We start from the raw sequence: 20,884 nt of genomic DNA, 5'->3' as shown, positions 1-20,884 counted from the left end.
ATTCAAGTTTTGTATAAAAAGGAGACCTTGTGCAAGTCTTCTATAGAAAGAAGACCTCCTCGTGCAGGTATTCTATGGAAAGAAGACATACAGCAAGTCTTCTATAGAAAGAAGACATGCAGCAGGACTTCTATGGAAAGAAGACATTCTGCAGTTCATCCATATGAAAAGAAGATTTTTTGCCGGTCTTTAAAAGGAAAAATCTAAGTCGGTCTTCTATAGAAAGAAGACCTCTCATTGCTCTTCTATAGTAAGAAGATCTCTTGAAGATATTTTATAGAATACCTCCTGCTGGTCTTTTATAGAAGAACACTCCTCGGGTCTTTTATGGAAAGAAGATCTCATGCAGGTCTTCTATAGAAAGAAGATCTTCTCTAAGTTTTCTCTAGAAAACAGACGTCCCGCAGGTCTTCGCTTGAAGAAAGTCCTCCTACAAGCTTTCTGTTTTAATATTCTACACCGGGAGGATTTTTTTTCTTCTCTAGGAAGACGACCCCTTGGAAGTAGGTCTTTTATGGTGAAAATACCTCTTGTCAGTCTTCTATACAAAAACCTTCTGTAAAAAAACCAATTTCATGTCTTATATCGAAAGAACTCCTTCAGATCTTCTATTGAAAGAAGACCCCTTGTAGGTCTTCTCTTACAGGACGTGCTTCACCAGGTTTTTCGACCTAAGATGAAGTCATGCTTGTCTTCTAAGGATAAGACAACATTCATATCTTCTCTCGAAAAAAGCCTCTCATGCCTCCTATCGGAAAAAAACTCCCGATAGATTGAAACCGATATCGAAGAACGACCTCCTTAATATCTAATACCGAAAAAGGCATGTTGCAGACCTTATGTAAAGAAGACCCCATGCAGATCTTCTATGAAAAAAAGACCTCGAAGTCTTCTATAACGAAAAGACCTCTTGGTCTTCTATGGACCTCCTGCAGTTTATCTGTATAAGGGAGATCTTCTGTAGAATTTCCACATTAAAATCGACCTTTCGAAATATATATCCTGCAGTTATTCTACGGCTTCCTGGAGTACTTTTTGTATTTTTTTTTTTTTTTTTTTTTGGAAGACATGCTGTAAGCCTTTTGGTAATAGTCGACTTTTAGGCTGTCTTTCAGATATAAAAAAGACCTGCTGTACGTCTTCTATTTTCAGGGACCTTTGGAAGATCTTTCAAAGTTATGAGTTGAGTCAAAAAACTTTACTGGATGTATTTTTGGCATATCTACTTCTAAAATGCCACGTTCGTCTGCTTGTCTCTGGAATACCTGTTTGATGTTTTTTTCTATGGAGAAAGGTACTTCTATCTAGAAACATTTTACTCGAGGTTTTTTGAAGAATCCATAAAAATAAATTTTCAAATTGCTGTTTATCCTTCGGAGCTCCTGGACCAATCTTCCCCCAAATATGCCCTACTTCCATAAAATTTTTCCTCAATTACCACCATTTCCTTCCTTCGGGGTATTTTCTCAATAACTTCCATCTCCATGTAATCAATGCAGAAAAAGTTACATTTCAACTCCGAAACTTTACTAATGAACATATTTTCGCAAAACATGCTTAACAATACAACCATAAAAAATTCTATTCTATAACTCAAGTATTGATTTCCATGCGCAACATAAAAATAAACTTTGACTAATCAATCGAGAAAGAAAGAAAAAACTTCAACAATAATCCAAATGATTAAATCCACTTCTACGACTTTTGTTTCTAATTAGACTTTATTCTCTGGCTAGAAATGACTGCATTTGAAGATGGAGAAGTGGTCATGGGAAGAAAGGGCAAAGCAGAATGCCAGAAATACTTTTGGCACGTGTATAAAAGTTTGAATTTTAGTTAGTCTCATATTCTGGATTCAGTTTTCTTTCTCGTTGCGATGCGTTTCGTTCCATTCCATTTTTTTATTACAAAGTCTATTAAATTATTTTAATGATGATATTATTTCTTTGGTTCCTATGCCCATTCGTTGGCATTCTCTATTTTGTTTTAATTGCATCATTAATATTATTTTATTTCTGTACTTTTGATGAGGGGAGGGGTGAGGGGCGAGACCATTTTTACAAGGAAGAAAATAGTTATAGTTCATGGAGAATGTATGACACTTGGCAATTTTTCATGAAAAGAAGATACTGGGACCAGGAACATTTTTCCTTTTTCCAGAAAAAATTGGTTTCCTTCTGCGGGACACTTGACGATTCTATTTTCTTCCAAAACTTGAAAATGGTGTAGCCCCTGAAGAGAAATGTCTAACAACCTTATCTTATGTTCACTTTTTAAATTTATATGCAAATTGAGACCCACCTCCCACCGATTTTAATTTTATTTATTTTCTTGGCCTTTTTTAATTTTTTTTTTTTTTTGAACCTCATGAAAAAAAATCCCCATATTTTAAATACAATTTACCATCTCTTCTTTACATCTGTTATCTACTTTCTTTTCCCCACTATATCGTACATTCGCGCATTTAGCAATACTGATCATTATCGTGATTATGAAACCGTTTTCATAGTTCCAGGTCCATCATGTCATAATCAAAATCGTAAGATCCAATAAAAAAAAATTATGAAAAATCATAGAAACAAATTACAATGTGTGTTGTAGCAAAAAAAAAATAAATTACAAAATAAATAGCTGTTTTTTTTAATATAGAAATCATAATTGTATTATTTATAGATGTATACCGATATTTTGCATCATAATTTTCAATGTCGTTCTTGAGAATGATTGTATTATTTTATAGATGAAAAACAAAATTGTTTCCATTATTGTCATATTAGCCGTTTTTTTTTTTCTTTTGTAGCTTGATTTTCTGTTTAGATGTAATAATTTTACTCATATTCATTCACATTGTTATGTTTGGTAAACATTTGATATTTTAATTTTGATTTGTTTCACGTCGTATAAGCGATGCGGAAATTAAACAACTTTCATACGCCCCATATGCTGCTACAAAATATGGCATAAAATATAATCCACCGTCACATTAATAAACAATTTAAAAATTATCTGTCGGTTTTGACGACAATCTGATATAAATATAACGACGTACCAGATTTGGAGTATATCGAAAACTTACCCACTTTATATGGATACGTGGGTTTTTACCCTCCATAAACTTGTACGGAGGCTTTTGTAATTCCATTTGTAACTCATCGCAACATTTCTTACAGACCATACAAAATGTATACATTCCTGATCAGAGTACAATTCTTAGACTATTTAGCCATGTCCATCCGTTCGCTTGTTGTAATCACGCTATCTTCCGAAGAAATTGAGATCGACTGCTGAATGTGATTTCGGTCAGAACTAATCTAAAGTTCCTACAGCCGCCCATATAACGGTATCCCGTTATTCAATGGAATTGTCTTGAATTTGGTACCCCTTTATTCAACGGTATTTTCTGGAATTTGCTATTTAAGGTTGAAACGTGTTTCTAACCCCCTTTGCAAAATTCGGTTAATATAGGTCCATATTGTGGCATAGCCCCTAAACAACGGCACATCCTTATTTTAAGCATTTCGACGATTTTCGGCACATTTTTCAATGGAATTGTCTGAGATTCCATAAATGAAGCTCTTTATGAGTATTAAAATCCCAGGAAGATAATTGTCTATATAGTCTAATTGTCTATATGATAGTCTTCATATAACGGTACATACGGTTATTACTATTTTGGTGTTTTATCCAAAATGTTCAATGAAATTGGTTGAATTTCGACTATTCCTTATAAATAGTTACCAGTTCGACTAAAAATCGTGTACGATTGCCCCCGTTTAAGGGGACCCTCTGTTATTCTGTTCTTTGTGGATACATCCTTCCCTAGCCGAAAATTAGCTTCACCTTTGTTGTTAAAAACAGCCGATACTTTGACTGATACCTTTTGACACATTTTACGGTAGTATTTATAAACAATAATTATTTTGCATCTATTTTTTATGTAAGGAAAAAATGTATAGAAAATATATAACAACTTGGTTTTTCTCTCTAATGGCGGAGGATATCCAAAGTTCAATCTCGCTGAACTTAACCCGATATTTTGTTTTTAAAAAATGTTGAAATTTTGTTGTGGACAAAAGAGATTGGACCGATGTATCACAATTTACTACACCATATAATTTTGTTCTTACTTATTTTATGCAAACAAAATAGTTACATTTTAAAGGGGAGGTACCTGAAGGTGTGATGGGTTAATACATTTGATGTAAGGTTAATAGAATCATCAAGATGCACTAAACTTAAAGAAAGTCACTGACTTGTTTTACATGTTACGAGAGTTATTTTTATTCGAAATGTTCAACCTTGGTGGAGAAGGTAACGGAAAGAATGGTAAAAATAGTGCGTTGCGCGAATTAGAAATGAATATGGAATAATTATTTTGCATTTTATGAGACTTGTAATCATTTAAAATGTTTTCCCTTCGTTTCAAAAGGAATGAGTCGAAAAATCACTTATCCTCATCAGATCTCGAACTAAGCAAAATATGTAGATATACTTAGTTTAAAGAGAATCAATGTCTTGTTATAAGTACTCAAAATTTTGACACTCCTTTGGGGAGGAACTTGAAGGAGAGGTCCGTTATATACCATCTTCCCACCAGATCTTGTGTTAACAAAAGTATCGGGATATGTGAAAATTTAAAACAATCGATCTTTATTTTCACATTTCATAAGAGTTATAAATATTCAAATTTTTTACCATTTGTGGGGGGTACTTGAACGAGAGGCCAATACTGTCCATTTTTGCGCCTGAGCATGCACTATTACAAATGTTAGGATTTGAAAAGTTTGAATAAAATAGGATGTCCATTTTTGAAACCTGAGGTAAATTACTTTCTGACCTTTTGTGGAGAAAGTAGCGGTCCGATATTGCCCATCTCCGAACTCGATCTAAGTTTGACAATAATATTACTATGTACCACGTTTGAACCAAATCAGATACTCTCTTCGAGAGTTATCGTGCGCACCAGCTAGACAGACAGACGGGCGGACAGCGCTAGATCGATTCCAAAAGTCCTGAAACGGATTTGTCCAAAGAGACCTAGGGTCTGACACCTTTATTTCGATAAAGGCACATTTTCGCCGTATCAAATGATATATACCCTCTCTAGCCATATGTCTGAGGGCATAATTCATATTTTTTTTGTAACATTGAAGCAAATATTTTTTGATATACCCTAAAAATAATGGCTTCTTTGCTTTGGTGGCCTAGAGTGGAATTTATTGAAGACAATTTTTGTCTATGACGTCATCCTTCTAAAATGTTGCTTTGCAGGAGAAAATGCTTTAACTCTTAAATATCTCTTTAATAGATATGAGTTCCTGACGTCTAGGTAAGATTTAGGCTTTTAATGACTTCTAGGACCTATAGAAGAATTTGATGTCAAATAATTTTGTAGAATACTTTGATTAGCTGCGATCTCGTTTAAAGTCAGTTTTTAATCATAATTTAAAAAAGTCCTATTGGAATGTGGACAAAATGTTTGCATGCCCAAGGCTTTAATACACCGTCCAGAATATTTTCGCGATAATATTCAGCATTTATTCTGACGCCACGGTCGATTAATATAAGCGGAGAGCGACCATCGGCTGTTATGGCGGTCCACATCATTACCATGGCCGACGCTTGTGTTCTGGTGGCCAACCGAAGGTGCACATTTTCAGCTGACCTCTGTGGCAAGTAAACACGATCATTTTCTTTGTTTACAAACTGCTGGACAACGAATGTTTTCCCACTTTCGGTCAAGCGAAGCAACTCTTTAGCTCTTTTGAGTCTATTTTCTTTCTGTTGCGGTCTAAGTTCTTGAACTTTTTGGAATTTCAATGGATTTACACCGAGCTCATTTTTCAATATTTACCGAATGGAATATTGCGATATGTTCAGCTCATGAGCCATTTTTCAAGTCGCTTCTTTACTTTTCGAACCATTTCCGCTGATGTTGCTGTTTTCTTCCGTCGACTTCCTTGACATCGGGCTACGCTACCAATATCACGGTAACGAGACCCAAAAGTACGAGTCACAAAATATTTATTCATTTTGAATGCTGGAATGCTCTAACTATAGCCACTTGTGGTCTTCCAGCCAAATATAGAGAAATCACACTATCACGCTTAAGTTCCAACACGAAAAACTTTTTTTCTAGAAAATTCTTACCAAAATCCTTTTGTATGCTTGTAAACAATATAATGAGCTGTCATTAGAATAATTTTAGCAGCTGTCGGACGAGTGGCTTAGAAATGACAGCACTCTGAAGTTGCTTGCAGTTTTTTCATCTCACCCTGTATTATATATGTATTGTATATTATACAATGTGTTTTATTGCGTAATAGGTGTTAACAACATTTATACATACATTTTACAAAATAATTATTTCAAAAAAAACATAACACCTCACTATTGCATTTCCACATATTTTCACCTTTTTTATTTTTTATAAATTGTAAATGTATCATCCAAACATCCTCGCATATTTTTCGTACATATTTTTAGATACATAGATATGTAAATTAATGTATGTATATTTTTTGACTAACCCTGTGTAAATATGTGTCTCTCTTTTTTGTGTATTTCCCATTAATGCTTATTGCTGTGTATTTATAACAATGACTGGATGCTCTCGATGTAGATCAAAAGGTTGGCATACTAATATAAACTAACAAATAATACATATTTAGCATGCCCTCTATGTGTTTTACTTTTAATGGCTTACAACTAATTTTCAAAAATATTTTTCCTCCTCTCCCCAAAAAAAACAATGATTCCACTTCCCCTCACAGATATAAACAAACCCGAATATCAAGTCTAACAACAATACTTATTGCAATCTTACACTGGATATGGCCACCGGATCGCTGTAACAATTGCCACTCGATTTACAGTTCGCCGACATTGGACGAGGCCGATGGACGTCGTAAATCGCTTAGCGAAATACAACGCTCACGCGATGGACGTTTTGTGCTGGCCAACAAAACGGGGTCAACAAATGCTCTGACAAATGGCGATGGCGGCATTGTCGGACTTGAAAATGGATCATTCGATGAGGTGGATAATGTAGATGTACGACGTAATAGCAGTGCCTCACAGAAGTCCTCATCGGATGATGGTGGCTTTTTGTCAAGGCGTAATTTTATTACGGCCCGAGCCTCTTGGCGTCGTCCCTTGGTGGCCTCACCCAGCCAGCTAAGTTTGCAATCGGTGGCAGCTGGCTCAGCCAGAGGTCTGTTGCAAGGTTTGGGGGGTTTGTTAAAAATTGGCGGTGGTTCCTCCGGCTGTCGAGAGGGTGAGAATCTATTGTCGGGTGCTCGCTATCAAAATGTCTATGGCGGCAATAGCATTTATCGTAATTTACATGGTCATCAGCACACGGATCAATTGGCCATGGGTCAGCAGCAGGCCCAGCCGGCCAGCAGACCCCTACACATCAACACCATTAGCGGGGGCCTGCAAAGTCATCACATGCATCAGGTGTTCTCACCATCCAAAGTGTCGAGAATATTTTCCAGTTCTCCGGCCAGCAGTCCCACTGGGGTTATTACACAAACGGATGAGGGTCTGTTGACATCACCCTGGGCCATGACCACACCCAATCAATCAGCTGGCCATTTCGCCTATAATCCTTTCAGTGATTTGAGTACTGTATATCCGGGTTCCGCTGAAAGATCTGTGCCCACCTTAACGCCCACTGCCAGTGGTAATTTAAGTCGTCATCGTTACTATAACCATGAACTGCCCTCGTTGCGGACCATACAGGAGGAGACAAGGCGTTTGAATTATGAACAGCAACAACAACAGCAGCAGCACCACCAGCAGCAGCAACAACAACACCAACAACATTTGGATTTCCTACCCTTGCAAATGGACTCACCACCCTCTTGGCGTAGCTATTATCAACACAGCTCGGCCCCGTATTATCACAGCTATCGGCCCAGGACCCGTTGGTATCCCCGCCATTACTCGCGTCTCTTTGGAAGATCTCAGGGAGATTTAATGTCTCCATTGCCTCATTTAAATCTTACATTAAGATCTAATAATCACCATCATCTGCATCATCATCACCATCCACATGCCTTGGGTTTGGATGCCTCGCCGGAGTCTCGATCCAGTTCGAGTGGTTTTGGTTCGAAAAATACTTCCAATCATCCACAGGGATCACATCATTCGGGTAGTACAAGTGAGTGGCGTCTACTGCCGCCATATAGGCCACCACCACCGCCGCCAAGTGCAGTGGGAGGGGTAGTGGGAGCGGGAACAGCAGCGCCGCCAGCGGCAACAACAAATAGTGCCTATTTTGGAATGCAGCAAACGGCCATGCAGCAACAGGCTACGGCCCAACCACAGCAGGCCCAGGCCCAGGTGCCAATAGCATCTCAACAACAGCAATACTCGCAACTTACACCCCAACAACCAGGGCAACAACAATTACATTGTAATCCCTACAACACCCTGCCATTTTCATCCACCTATCAACATTATTCACCCTCGAACTATTTCAGTTCCAGCACCCAACGTACCTTAACACCGCCCTACACCATGGAACATTGGCTGGATATGATAACACGCCTAAATGCAGCCACCGACAATGTGAATCTCTCCAAGGCCGTGGATGTGGGTAGTGTGGATGGCCATTATGAATTTGATCCATCCACACCCACACCGAGTGCCTCCACGCCCACTGGGGGTTTACTGAGAGAAGATCTCAATTTACACATCGACACCACGGGTCATTTGCATCCGACCAGCCAACATCATACACATATGGGTCATGGCCACACCATGGGACCGCTGAGTTCTTCGAGTAGCCTGTTTGGTAGTGGCATGGGTCGGAAGTCAAGACTCCCTGGACGTTATGATAATATAGAGGCACGTCTCCAGGCCATGCGTGAGGAGTTCTATGAATATCGCAAACGGCAGGCCATGCAAAGGGCCGGTGTTGCAGAGTTGGAAAGTGTTTGCTGACAAAGGCCCCTGAGGCGCTATCGTTGGCCCAGGCAATGGTGGGATTTTTGAGAGGCGAGAAAAGAGAGAAATAGAGAGAGAGAGAGAGAGAGAGAAAGGAATGCTAGATAATGTAACATAAACAAATAAGGTTTCAGTTTCTATTGATGGATGGGTGCCCCAAAAACCCCATACCCTCCCCTCTCCGTTAGGTTGCGGAACAGGTGTGGCTTGACTTTTGCATATAGGTTACAGAGAGTGAGATTTCTCCCAACTTTCCCAGGAATGCCATTAAGAAAAATTTCTCATTTGTAGGCCATGGAGAAAAGGACCTATCATTCACACCCACACACATGCATACATACACTCAAGGCATATAAACAATCAAAAAAAACAAAAACTAAATTCTCAACATCAACAACAACAACAAATGGAAAACCTCACCTCAATATAAAAATGAGAAAAAAAAAAAACAAAACTTTAAAGAGCACTGATTTTTCAATTATTACAACTCAAAAAACCAAAAAAAGAAGAAAGAAAAACTACAACTACAAAATCTTAACAAAAAAAGAAAATAGCATGCAAGACACACTCAAAAAAATAATAATTAGATCTAGTGTATAAAAATAACAACAACTACAATAACAAAATGCAAGGAAATTCAACAAATCAATTCCCTGGCGCCCAACACAAACAAAAGCGGATATTTAGGAGAAAATACAAACAACTCTTCCACGAATTATTTCTTTAGTAAAGAACAACAACTACAACAACCCAAAAGCAACAACAATTCAACATTTCTTAAAGAAAGTGGAAAACAACTTAGCAATTTCAAATTTCAAAGGAAGATGAAGATGAGAAGAAAAAACAAAAACAAAAATTTACAAGAAAATTTAGGTGAATGAATTACAAAAAAAAAAAAACAAAATTTAAATAAATAAAAAAAAACAACACAATTAGTAGTTATACCACAATTTAGTAAGGTAAAGAAAAAGAAGAAAAAAAATTAAAACAAAACTTAAAAAACTGAAGAAATTTAACCAAAAAAACCCAACAACAACAAAACTTTGTAAAATATTCTAATTTATATCCCCAATATATAAAACAAAAATTATAAATTAAAAAATAAAAAATAATAAAAAAATCCCCACACAAAATCCAACCACAACAACAAAGAGAAGACATGCAGTTTTTTAGTTAACACAAAGTATGAGAGGAAATCTTAAAAATTATATTAAAAACAAAAAACAACAACAAAAACAATTTAATAAAAATTAAATAATTTGAAAATAAATTTAAATGGAAAAAAACTACCAGCTCTTAGTTAAACAAAATTATTAAATATTAATAATATTTAAGTTAGTTTTAGGTTATAAAATATTAAAAAAAAACTCAAAACACAAACACACACTCTTTTACACAGGCCTACAGCAACGAAGGGAAGTCGGGAAACTAACAAAGAAAACGAAAGCAAAACGTTATTTGTGAGTTTAGTTTCCCGGGTTTCCGGTTGATGTATAAAAAATGCCCCCAACTTGCCCCTCACACTTTCTTCATCCCCATCTCCCCCCAACCCAGTTTTTAATCCTTGCCCACATATATAATATGCTCCTCCTTAATATTACAAAATAAAAAAAAAACAACAAACAATTGTAAATATTATTTATAATGAAAACGAAATAAAAAACAAAACCCTAAAAAATAACTGAATATATATATACATTAATTAAATATTATGATTATTATTATTATTAATTAATTAAAATAAAACCACTGCAAACAATAGCAATTACTGAACATATTGAAATAAAACGAAAAGTAAAAAAACAAAAAAACAAAAAATACAAAAACAAATTATATTATAACAAGAAGTTAATAATAAACAACAAATTATTACGAGAAAAACAAATTGATTACAATTAAAAATATAAACCACCATCATACTAGACTCCGGTTGTCCCCCCCCACCCCCTTAACTCATCCTTGGTCCTTGCTACCCTAGTATTTTCAACAAAACAAAAAAACAGAACACAACAATAAATATGTATTAATTTATAAAACCACACCTCACACACACACACACATCCAGACATACACAGAAATGAAACCCAATTATAGTAAAAATGCTACCACAATACATATATATATATATAGCAAAAAGAAACAAACAAAATACTATTAAATTATTTAATAATTTTAAACAAAAAAACATTTGAAAAATTATTTTTTTTTTTATTTTTATTTCATTATTTTAAGGATGTTAAGGTAAGTCATTAGCGCAAATATCTTGAGTGTAGAACTTCAAAATTAGGGTCCTCCTGGGTATAGCAGACACTGATGTAAACATTTTAATTTTATGTTTTCTATGAAGCACAGTTTCCCATGTAACGTTAGGTTAGATTGAAAACAGATGTAACCCATGCAACTTAAAATTAGGCATGTTGAATGCTTCACTGCGGAGAAAGGGTGTCACTATTTTAACAGAAAAAAAATTGAATTCTCTATTCTCAACAAAGGTAAGGTATATTTACCTGATGTATCCCAGATCTGTGAGCACATCTCTCTAAAGAACTGATCCCTAATATAAGTGAAAGCTAGGCAGAGACAAAGGAAATATTGTAACGATTCATATTGATCTGACCGAACATCGTATTCTGTGTAGATGTGCTTGTTCTAGTTCTGGACGCCCCGTGATGAACACCGTTAATCTGCCAATCTCGGCTTTACTTTATAATAGTAAAGTATATGATTGGATCTTATTTGGACTCCCTTAAAGGATCTTGGAGGATTTTCTTACCTCCATATCCCTAAGGCCTTTGCACTTTCTCAATTTATGCCTCCGTAAATACTGTTCATACCCACCGCCATAAAATGTAGGGTATATTAAATGTGTCATTCAGTTTGCAACAACTCGAAGTAGAAGTATTCCTGATGAGCATTAAAATATAAGCCGATTAAGCGATATCCGTCTTTCAGTCCTCCCGCCTCTCCATTGAAATCACGATAAAATCAACATTATTTAATCTAGAGCTGAAATTCTGCACAAAAGTTTATATTATATGCAGACTGATTGGTATTGAAAATGGGTTATATTGGTCCACATTCACGTTGAGTCCCAATAGAGCTGCACCTCCCGATTTTCTGTACTTTTAAGGTTTCTGACACAGTCGAAACTTTACATTTGGGATACCTGGAAGGACTGTTCTCTCCCTCCAAAAAGTATTTGCTATAGGTTCACTAACTAGTATAGAACCCATATAACGGTATCTCCTGATTTTCGGTATTTTGACGATTTAAGCCACATTTTCTAACGGATTCGACTACAACTTTGTATTTGTGGTTCTTCATAAATTTTACATGGGGTGGAAGAACGTATTATGTATATAGGTTCAAGTTTTCACAAAAACGCCCATATAACGGTACCTCCCCATATTCGATATTTTGAGGATGTTAGCTCTTCAGCCCGGACGCACTTAATATTATGTAATTGTTTACCACTGATTTTGCCCATTCGTTGCATCTTAAACCTGGGTCACCTAGTACGTATATGATGCGCATTAATCCATTCAGAGAGTGGTTTTGAGCATCATTTCACCACCGTTCGTGATTTTACGGAGTTGGCCAGTTCAGATCCGCAGAGACTTCCGACTGGAGCACCAGATTTTTGTTTCCAGGTTAAAGAGGTCTAAGCCTGTTATTTCCCCTTCTTTTAAGCCGTCCTTGAAAATGTAGCATTAGGATTTCATGCTCGTGAGGATTCCATTTTCCACGACTTTGTATCTCTATGCAGTTTCCTTTACAGTTGAAAGCACAACTCAGCAATACGCACCCACTACCAGAACTCAACACTAAAGATGTCTCGTTCTGGAATGAACTAGTTTAAAGACGAATACAGCTCTTTCATGTACTTATATCCTTTTGTTCATCATATTTTTTTCCAATTTCCTGGTTTTGGGTTCAGTTTCAAATCAGAACTACTAAACCTAATCATTACCTAACCTAATCGCCGCATACAATACTTCTTATCATTTAACATATGTAATATACGACATCGTCCTCTTATTAGAGTAGCCCCCAATGAACTCATCGATAGTCGTGTGTGGGGATTACGATGACGATCCTCGGTTTGTAAACGATTGAAAGATAATTGAGAACTCTGGAGAACAGTCTTGGGGATCACGGTGTTCGGATTATAGACAATCTAAAGATAATCGGAAATTCTGGTAAAGAGTCATGGGGGACCACGATTTGTAGACAATTTCGCTGTCCGGGTTATAATCGGGAACTCTGGTGAAACGACATTCGACTGTCTGATGTTCGGATCATGTAAAAGGAGTAGATGATCTGGAACTCGTATAGGTGCTCGGAGTTTAGTTAGTTGTGTTATACTACGGTCTACAATTACCTAGTTGTGGGATATTGAGCCCTAAGCTCTTGTGTCAATTTTTACCGGACTCTCAAGTTGATGATTGATGATGATAATGAGAGACGGGTAAAAAAGACATTCCCAGCCAATGATTTCTGATAGTCGGAGGATAATAAATAATTTTAGAATATCTCTACGTACCTCTTAAGCAAGCCCCATCCTGTAGCGAGCCTGTCCAATCGGGACAGTGCTCGGATTTCAGTTAGTCGGGTTATCCTACGGTCTACAATTACCTAATTGTGACTTCTAGATTTCGGTTGGGATAGTGAGCCCGAAGCTCTTGTGTCAATTTTTTACAGGACTCTCAAGTTGATTAGACACGGGTCAAAAATATATACCAAGCCAACGATTTCTGTAGGTCGGAGGACAGTAAATGATTTTAGAGAATACTACTTACCCTTAAGGCGAGCCCCTAGCAGTTGTAAACCTGTCCCATTGTAACCCAAACCGAACACTATACATTACCAAGTGAATGAGAATTATTTACCTTATATGATAACCGGCATATTGCCGAAAGCTGAATTGTCCGTTACATGGCAAACGAATATTGGAGTGGTTGGTTGCTGCTGTTCTCACTGATATCGTTGTATGTTCTTTTGGCCTTGCCGTTGCATTTATGTTTTGACTTTTGTACGTCCTTTATGATATTCACCCAAATTTTTTATGGAACTTTTTTAAAAGTGGTAATATCCAAATTCAGATAGAAGTTCGGCCGGTCTAAACTTAATTCCTTTTTTAGTTGGTTTAATTCGTGCTTTTGACCAATACTTATTTTATATAAAGTCGTCTCATCACAGTAGTCTGAGTTTTGAAAAAAGAAGATCAGACTTTGATAGATATTAATATTGGAAATTACATTTGATAACTACAGCGGTCTAAAGAATAAGCCTATAAGTATAAATCACATTCCGATGCTCTCTTATCTTTTCCTCTTGATGTTATATCAATACCACATTTTCAACATAGGGTACTAAAAATCTATGCCAGTAAGGAATTTGCATTATTCCTACCCTATGTATTCTGGTATTATATTCGATACAAAATTTCTGATTTCGCATACAGTTATCCATTCAAACCTTTAAAAATTCTCACTAAATTGTGTCCACTTTTTTCTATAAGATTGAAATATTAGACCCCTTATAAATTTCACTCCAATGTTTTGTGCCAATTACTTACCTTAACATGCCGCCATAACGAAATCCCCAATAAAGAAGGAAAAAAACCCACACACACACACACAAATAGATTACCAAAACAATGTGAGATATATAAAAAGTAATTAATTTAAACAAAGAAACAAAAAACAAACCTTATAAATAATTAACAATTTTTATGATTAAAAAAAAATACTATTAAGATTGTTAAATAGTTAAATGAAAACTACAATGAACAATGAGATAAATTAAAAAAAAAATAAACAACAACTTATAAATTTTAAGTATTTTTCCCAAAAGCAAATAAAAAAGTGAATAAAAATTTAACGAATATTAATAAAAGAAGAAAAATTGAAAAATAAAACAAAGACTTATTATGATCACTAAATTAAATTACTTTCAATCGATTAGAAATACGAACCAAAAAAAAAGATGAGAAAAAGAAAACAATTTCAATACCAACCACACCGCAAGCCCCTACCATCTCTCATACAGAACAACCAACAAGTTTCATTATATTTAAGTCGAAAAAGCAAACAACAACAAAAAAAAACGTGATTGTCAAAAGAAGAAGAAACAATGAACACCTTCATAACACCCTATATCCTTTCACAGATGATAATTTCATAAAATATTCTACATTGTTTTCAAAGCCGTAAAAACCTAAATCTTATTTCTCATTTAAACAATATTGGAAACAAATTCAATGCAAATTTTTAAAATATTTGCGTGTTTCGAAAAATGATTTCTAACTTGACATAACTTTAGTAGCCATCTGAACTTGAAGAGTCAGAGGACCCATTACAGAGTAATGGAAGTAAGTTACTTTTTTTCCATTATCTGTAAGTTGAAAAAAGTTTTTACTTCTTAAAATCTTTATTTTTTTTGCATTGTGAGTGAGTGAGTAAATTCCGAATATTAAGATCGTCTATTCCAACAGCTAAAAGTACAGAGTTTTCAAAGACCAACCCATCCAGAAAAAATTGATACACATTATTCCCATTACAAACTGATGTGTACCAGCTACTCTGCAGGGAGATGTAGTCAAAAAAAAGTGGCCTTTTTCAACACCGCAAGAAGTTGACTTCGACTTCGCTTTTGACTTCAACAGATCGTTTAATCGAAATTCGACTTACGTATCCCTCCTGCACACCCAGTCAGAGTGTTTCCGTAGACCAAAACTGTCTACTGGTGTAAATCAGTTGAACTAGTTCAGTAAAGAGTCGATCCATTTTGAATTCATAGGAAGAGCAAATAAACTACCATCTGACAATTAAAAGAGCATATATACTAACAACTAACTGATGACCAAATGTGACGACCTACAAAGTGAACTAAAACGCTGAATTATAGAATTCCATCTAGCACACAACTACATCCACAGGTTGATTGGTTTTTGTAGTAGTTTTAATACCTTTATCATCTTAATAAATATGTTCAAAAACCCTGCAAGCATTCGGAATTGATATTTTCATTCCTCCCTAAGACGCCACTAGTTCGAATGAACTATTCCACGAAAGGAACGATCGGAACTAGACCCAGCTCGTTAGTTCATCTAGTTCCTTTTACTATCTAATCCCCGGAACATAAATTTTAGTTAGAAATAACAAAAACTACGAAGAAGAGAAAATGAACGATGAAAAAGAAAGGTTCTAATGAAGTATATTTAATCGGAACTGTTTGGAACAAAGGAACTACATTTAGGAAGCAGCTCCTTATGAGAAAAGGAACGAGAAAGCTCGATTCGCTTCGCAAACTAAATTTCATAAGGAAGTATCTTCCGCAATGAGAAAGCAATATCATCCACGATGATTTCGCTAAGGCGGGATAGGTTCTCCTTGCCGGGGTCACCTTGAAATTGAATTGCTTGAACGAGATAGTTACCTAAATTTTTCAGTATGATGATGATGATGAATATTATTAAGTAGGTTCAGTAATTTAGCTGGAGGACATAGCTTATAGGACTATGTATGTGGAGTATTATGGAGGAGGCCTTCCGTGAACCTGGGAATTGAGTTGTGAAGAAGAAGTGACGTTATTCGACTTATTTGACTAGGCAATTGACATAAGACTTTTTTCATATGCTCCACAATAGAGCTTTGTCGCTCCGCAATGAAATAGTTCAAATTAACTAACTGTTGAAAAGGCCACAAGACAACACCTGAATGAAGGCGCGCATATTTTTTTCCGCGATTTTTCTAGATTTTATCCTTTTCTGCAAGAGATTATTCGGAATTGATGGGAATTGTGAAAAACGGCCCAGCGGTTCTGACTTACAATCAGAAAAAATATCTAGTTCTCTTTCATATATATTGCACCTATTTTCCGATATCTTGGCTATCAGAATCACCTTAATGGTCAGAAGTGACCCTTAAATGTATTTGCGATTTGACCGGGATTAAATATATTCGAGGCTTAGTGGAAATTTTAGTAGCGGGTATTTTATACCCGCTAAATATTGTCCGAAAATAATTTGTTTTTGGTCCATTTCAACATCTAAATTTTTGGCCCATTCAAACTTATAATACCCCCAACACATAGTGTTGTAGGGTATAAAAAGGGATACATTAAAAAAATGATAGATGAATAACTTGGAGAAAATTAAAGCAGAAGATAGCAAGAAATGTAAGTTTTGATATAATAGGATGGGGTTCTTCCTTCAGTCATTCTAAGTGAAAAATGTAAATTAAATTTACTTAGGACATTTGAAATTCCTTGTATATTACTTTTAATTAATTATTCTATTAATTCTTGTTACATAATAACAATAACCCGAAAAAGAAAAAAAAAAACACTGCGACATATTTTTTAAGATATCGCTTCAACCTTATTTCTTAAGGTGGGGATAAATGAAACCCTTTTTCGACTGGCTTTTTCGTAGATGAACACTGGAATTTTAGGTTGACTTGCTTTGATTTTGGGCCTATGCTCCTTTGTTCTTTACCGTAGAAGACAGCCGATGACTTAAGCCAGTCTAAAAAGCGTCTTATGTATCCTCACCCTTAGAGAGCATTCTCTCTCCCTCTCTTCACATACTTTCATTTGAGTTTTGTAGAGCATTGCTTCACTCCTTCTGGTTCCTTTAGTTTATCTCGTTGTTATTTTGTATTTTTTTTTTAATTATTTCGTTTTTCTTTTAACTTTATTCACCTTTGTGATTTTCAGGACTTTTTGCTTCGAGTCATGATAGAATTAAGAAGGTAAACTCTTTTCAAAAAAGGATATCCAAAATACGATTGAAAAAAATTAAGGAAACATTTAAAGGAACGGTTTAGTTAAATGTAACGACAGACCTAAAAGGAACTAGATGAACAACCTAGTTGCTGTTCAGAAAAAGGAACGAGAGAGATTGAAACGCTCAGTGAACTAGGTTGACCTATTTTACTCTAAAACGTACATGCCTGAGGTTTTAATTGATAGAAGATAATAGGAAATCTGATGAGATTATTTTTCAGAATGGAATTTTCCTGGGTACCCTATAGAGTTTTATAGGTGTAAGACATTATTGAGATATTTTAAAAAATTAAAATTGTTCAAGATTTAATTTTCAAAAATATAAGACCTTTGATTACCTAGTTTATTTCAAGGAAGATGTGGAGAGACTTAACAGAGTAATTTAATCGGGATCCATTCTCTCTCACCCTTTTCACATAATTCGGTGGCGTCTGGCTGGACTTTTGTTAAAACATTCCGGGATTTGTTCTCTGGAGAAAAATTAATTTCCAAGATTCAATTTTTCCAAATAATTTTTAAAATTATTCGAAAAATGTTTCCAATATTGTTTTTTCAAAACAAAACCTTTGAATCCCCTAAATAACTTCAAATACAACTCAATGTATATAAATATATATTTTTGGTCTTTTTAAAAACATTTTTTTTTTCTTTTTTAAGTTTTCATGTATAGAAGTTATATTTTTTCTTTTAAAACTCTTATTTAAATATTTTCCTAAAAAATTCTGATAGAATTTCTATATTAAAGATGATGGAGAAGAACTAGATGTAATGTAAGCGAACAGAACAAGAAAAAAAAACGATGATCATGATAATGACGATGATAATGAAAATAGTGAAAAATGTTACGAAAGAAATTCAAAAATAGCAACAGCAACAAAAATAGAACACATTGAGGAAAATAAACAAGAACAACAACAAGAACAACAAAATTGCTTGCAAAGACAAAGAAATTATGAAATAGGATTTAATTTTTAATTTTACTTAAAAATTAAGCACTTAAGAAGTTACATTACAACAACAACAAAAAATTGTAAATTGAACGGTTAAAGGTTTGACACAACTTGACGCCAAAACACTGCCACAGCGAAGAAGAAAAAAATAAAAAGAAGAAATATTTAATTACTAAAATTAAAACAACAAATGAACAGAAGAAGAGGTGAGAGGCCGACGACGAAAATCGAAAACTAAATATAAAAAAATTTAACAAAAAGTAATAAATATAATAATAATGGAATACAAAAACAAAGAAATGGATAAGGTTTAAAGAATAATAAGAAAATGAGAAAAACAAAAATAACCTAAGCTAAGAATTTGAAATAACAACAGCAACCAATATGAAGAGGATAATGAGTATAGGAGATACTTAAAAGACAAAAAAGAAACAAAAAAACAAAAGGTTAATATAATTTTGTATAAATAGAGATAAAATAAAAACTAAAGTAAAGCAAACGAAGGAAAGGAAGCAGAAGACGAAGACGAAGAAGAAGACATTGTAAACACAAAAGAAAACAGCAAAAGAGGCAAATGATTTGTTTCGTTTTTAATGACAAAAGAAAATTAATTTTTATTTTTTTTTTCAAAACACACAGGAGGTTCCAAAAAGGAAGAATTCCATTTTTGTATTAAAAAGTGGATTCCCGGAATTTTGGAATACGCTGTAACTTACGATTCTATTTTTTTAACAAAGGACAAGATCTCAATTTCAGTTGTATTTAATTTTAATTTAATAAAAACTTTATTTTTAATAATTCTAGAAACTGTTGTTTAGTCGCTTAATTAAGAATTTTGTGAGCCCAACTTTGCAAAATTTTCAATTAACAAGGAAAACAACAACAATTTTCCCATGACACAAGAGATTACTTGAAATTGTGTTTTTGTGACTTTCAATAAAAATAAATAAATATAATTTCGACTAAGCTCTTAATTTATTTTTCCAAAAAAGTTCTTAAAAATCTTTTCAATATTTTTATAAAACAAAAAATTTTAATTTTATATTAATTTTTTATTTCAATAATTTTCTTATCACCAACAGAAAAAATCTCTAAATTCAATTTCTTCACAAGTTACCTTCTCTCTCTAAAGATTTACACATGAAATTAAGAAAACAGTAAAAAACAAATAAACTACACCTGAAATTATTTATTTATAATACCGCATTACCCCCAAAAAAAAGGAAACTCGATTAACGGTTGGTTCGAACATCATCCAAACAAAAAGCTGCGCCATCTACCACACAACCACACCAACAACCATAAACCGTTAAATTACCACAAAAAAAAAACGAAGTTAATACAAATTAAACAAAAAAGGAAAAAACCATTAAATAAGTGAAAACGAGGAAATTCTAAATCGTCATAGCATTTTTATTGTTTTGTAATTTAGCCATAATTTGATCAAATATTATTAGTAATAAATTTTAAAATTAAAATTATTAATTATATTATGGATAAGAATAAAATGTTATAAACAATAAATAAAAATTAATAAAAACTATGAAAAAAATAACTAAAACTCGATGCACGTGTTTTTATTTGAAGACGGATGACGACACAATGGGAAGCTACAGGGAAAAATTATCTTCGAAAAAAAAATAATATTTTCAGAAAATTATATGCCGGACCCGATAAAGGGCAACGATCTGAATTTTTATATGAATAAAAGACGAGGGCATGTAGGAAAGGACAAAAATACGGGCTGGATCGACTAAATGCCATTTATACATATTTAGCAGTTGTACACGTTACAAACATGTGTGTCTACAGGGTGAGATGAAAAAACTGCAACAAAGTCAAACGCCATAATTTTATTTTTTTAATTTTTTTTCTTTTTTTGAATGAAAGCAAAAAATATCGGAAATAGCATCAAATTTTACAATAAGTTTAGATTTGTTCGAATTGGTCACCTTTGGCACGAATTATGGCCTGCAAACGGCCAATGACATCCTCACACGCTGCCCGAATGTTGCTCTGCGGTATTTTGGCCCATTCCCGGTGAAGCGCTTGCTTGAGGTGATCGACACTTTGGTATTTTTTAGTGCCAACCTTGCTTTCCAAAATACGCCAGACACAGTAGTCCAACGTATTGGTATCCGGAGATTTTGGTGATCATTGCACGCTCGAAATGAAGCGAGGAACCTCAC

General features: G+C 34.6%; 1 protein-coding gene across 3 annotated transcripts in view; it reads left to right on the top strand.

Annotated features, from left to right (window-relative positions):
• The window catches only part of LOC101901176 (protein turtle), a 379,534-nt gene extending 360,394 nt beyond the window's left edge, over window positions 1-19,140 (top strand). For 2 of the 3 annotated variants that reach the window (XM_059124789.1, XM_059124788.1), the window contains one exon: window positions 6,774-19,140. In XM_059124789.1, coding sequence (XP_058980772.1) covers window positions 6,774-8,952 — 2,179 coding nt within the window. In that variant the 3' untranslated portion in view covers window positions 8,953-19,140. Of the gene's footprint in view, window positions 1-2,468; window positions 2,540-6,773 lie in introns of all 3 variants that reach the window. The other variant, XM_059124790.1, reaches the window with a different exon arrangement.
• The last annotated feature ends 1,744 nt before the right edge of the window (window positions 19,141-20,884 follow it).

This window comes from Musca domestica, unplaced genomic scaffold (assembly GCF_030504385.1).
Source record: "Musca domestica strain aabys unplaced genomic scaffold, Musca_domestica.polishedcontigs.V.1.1 3, whole genome shotgun sequence".
Lineage (NCBI taxonomy): Eukaryota > Metazoa > Arthropoda > Insecta > Diptera > Muscidae > Musca > Musca domestica.
The sequence above is the reverse complement of the archived record's forward strand: the minus strand, read 5'-3'. Positions and strand labels throughout refer to the sequence as shown.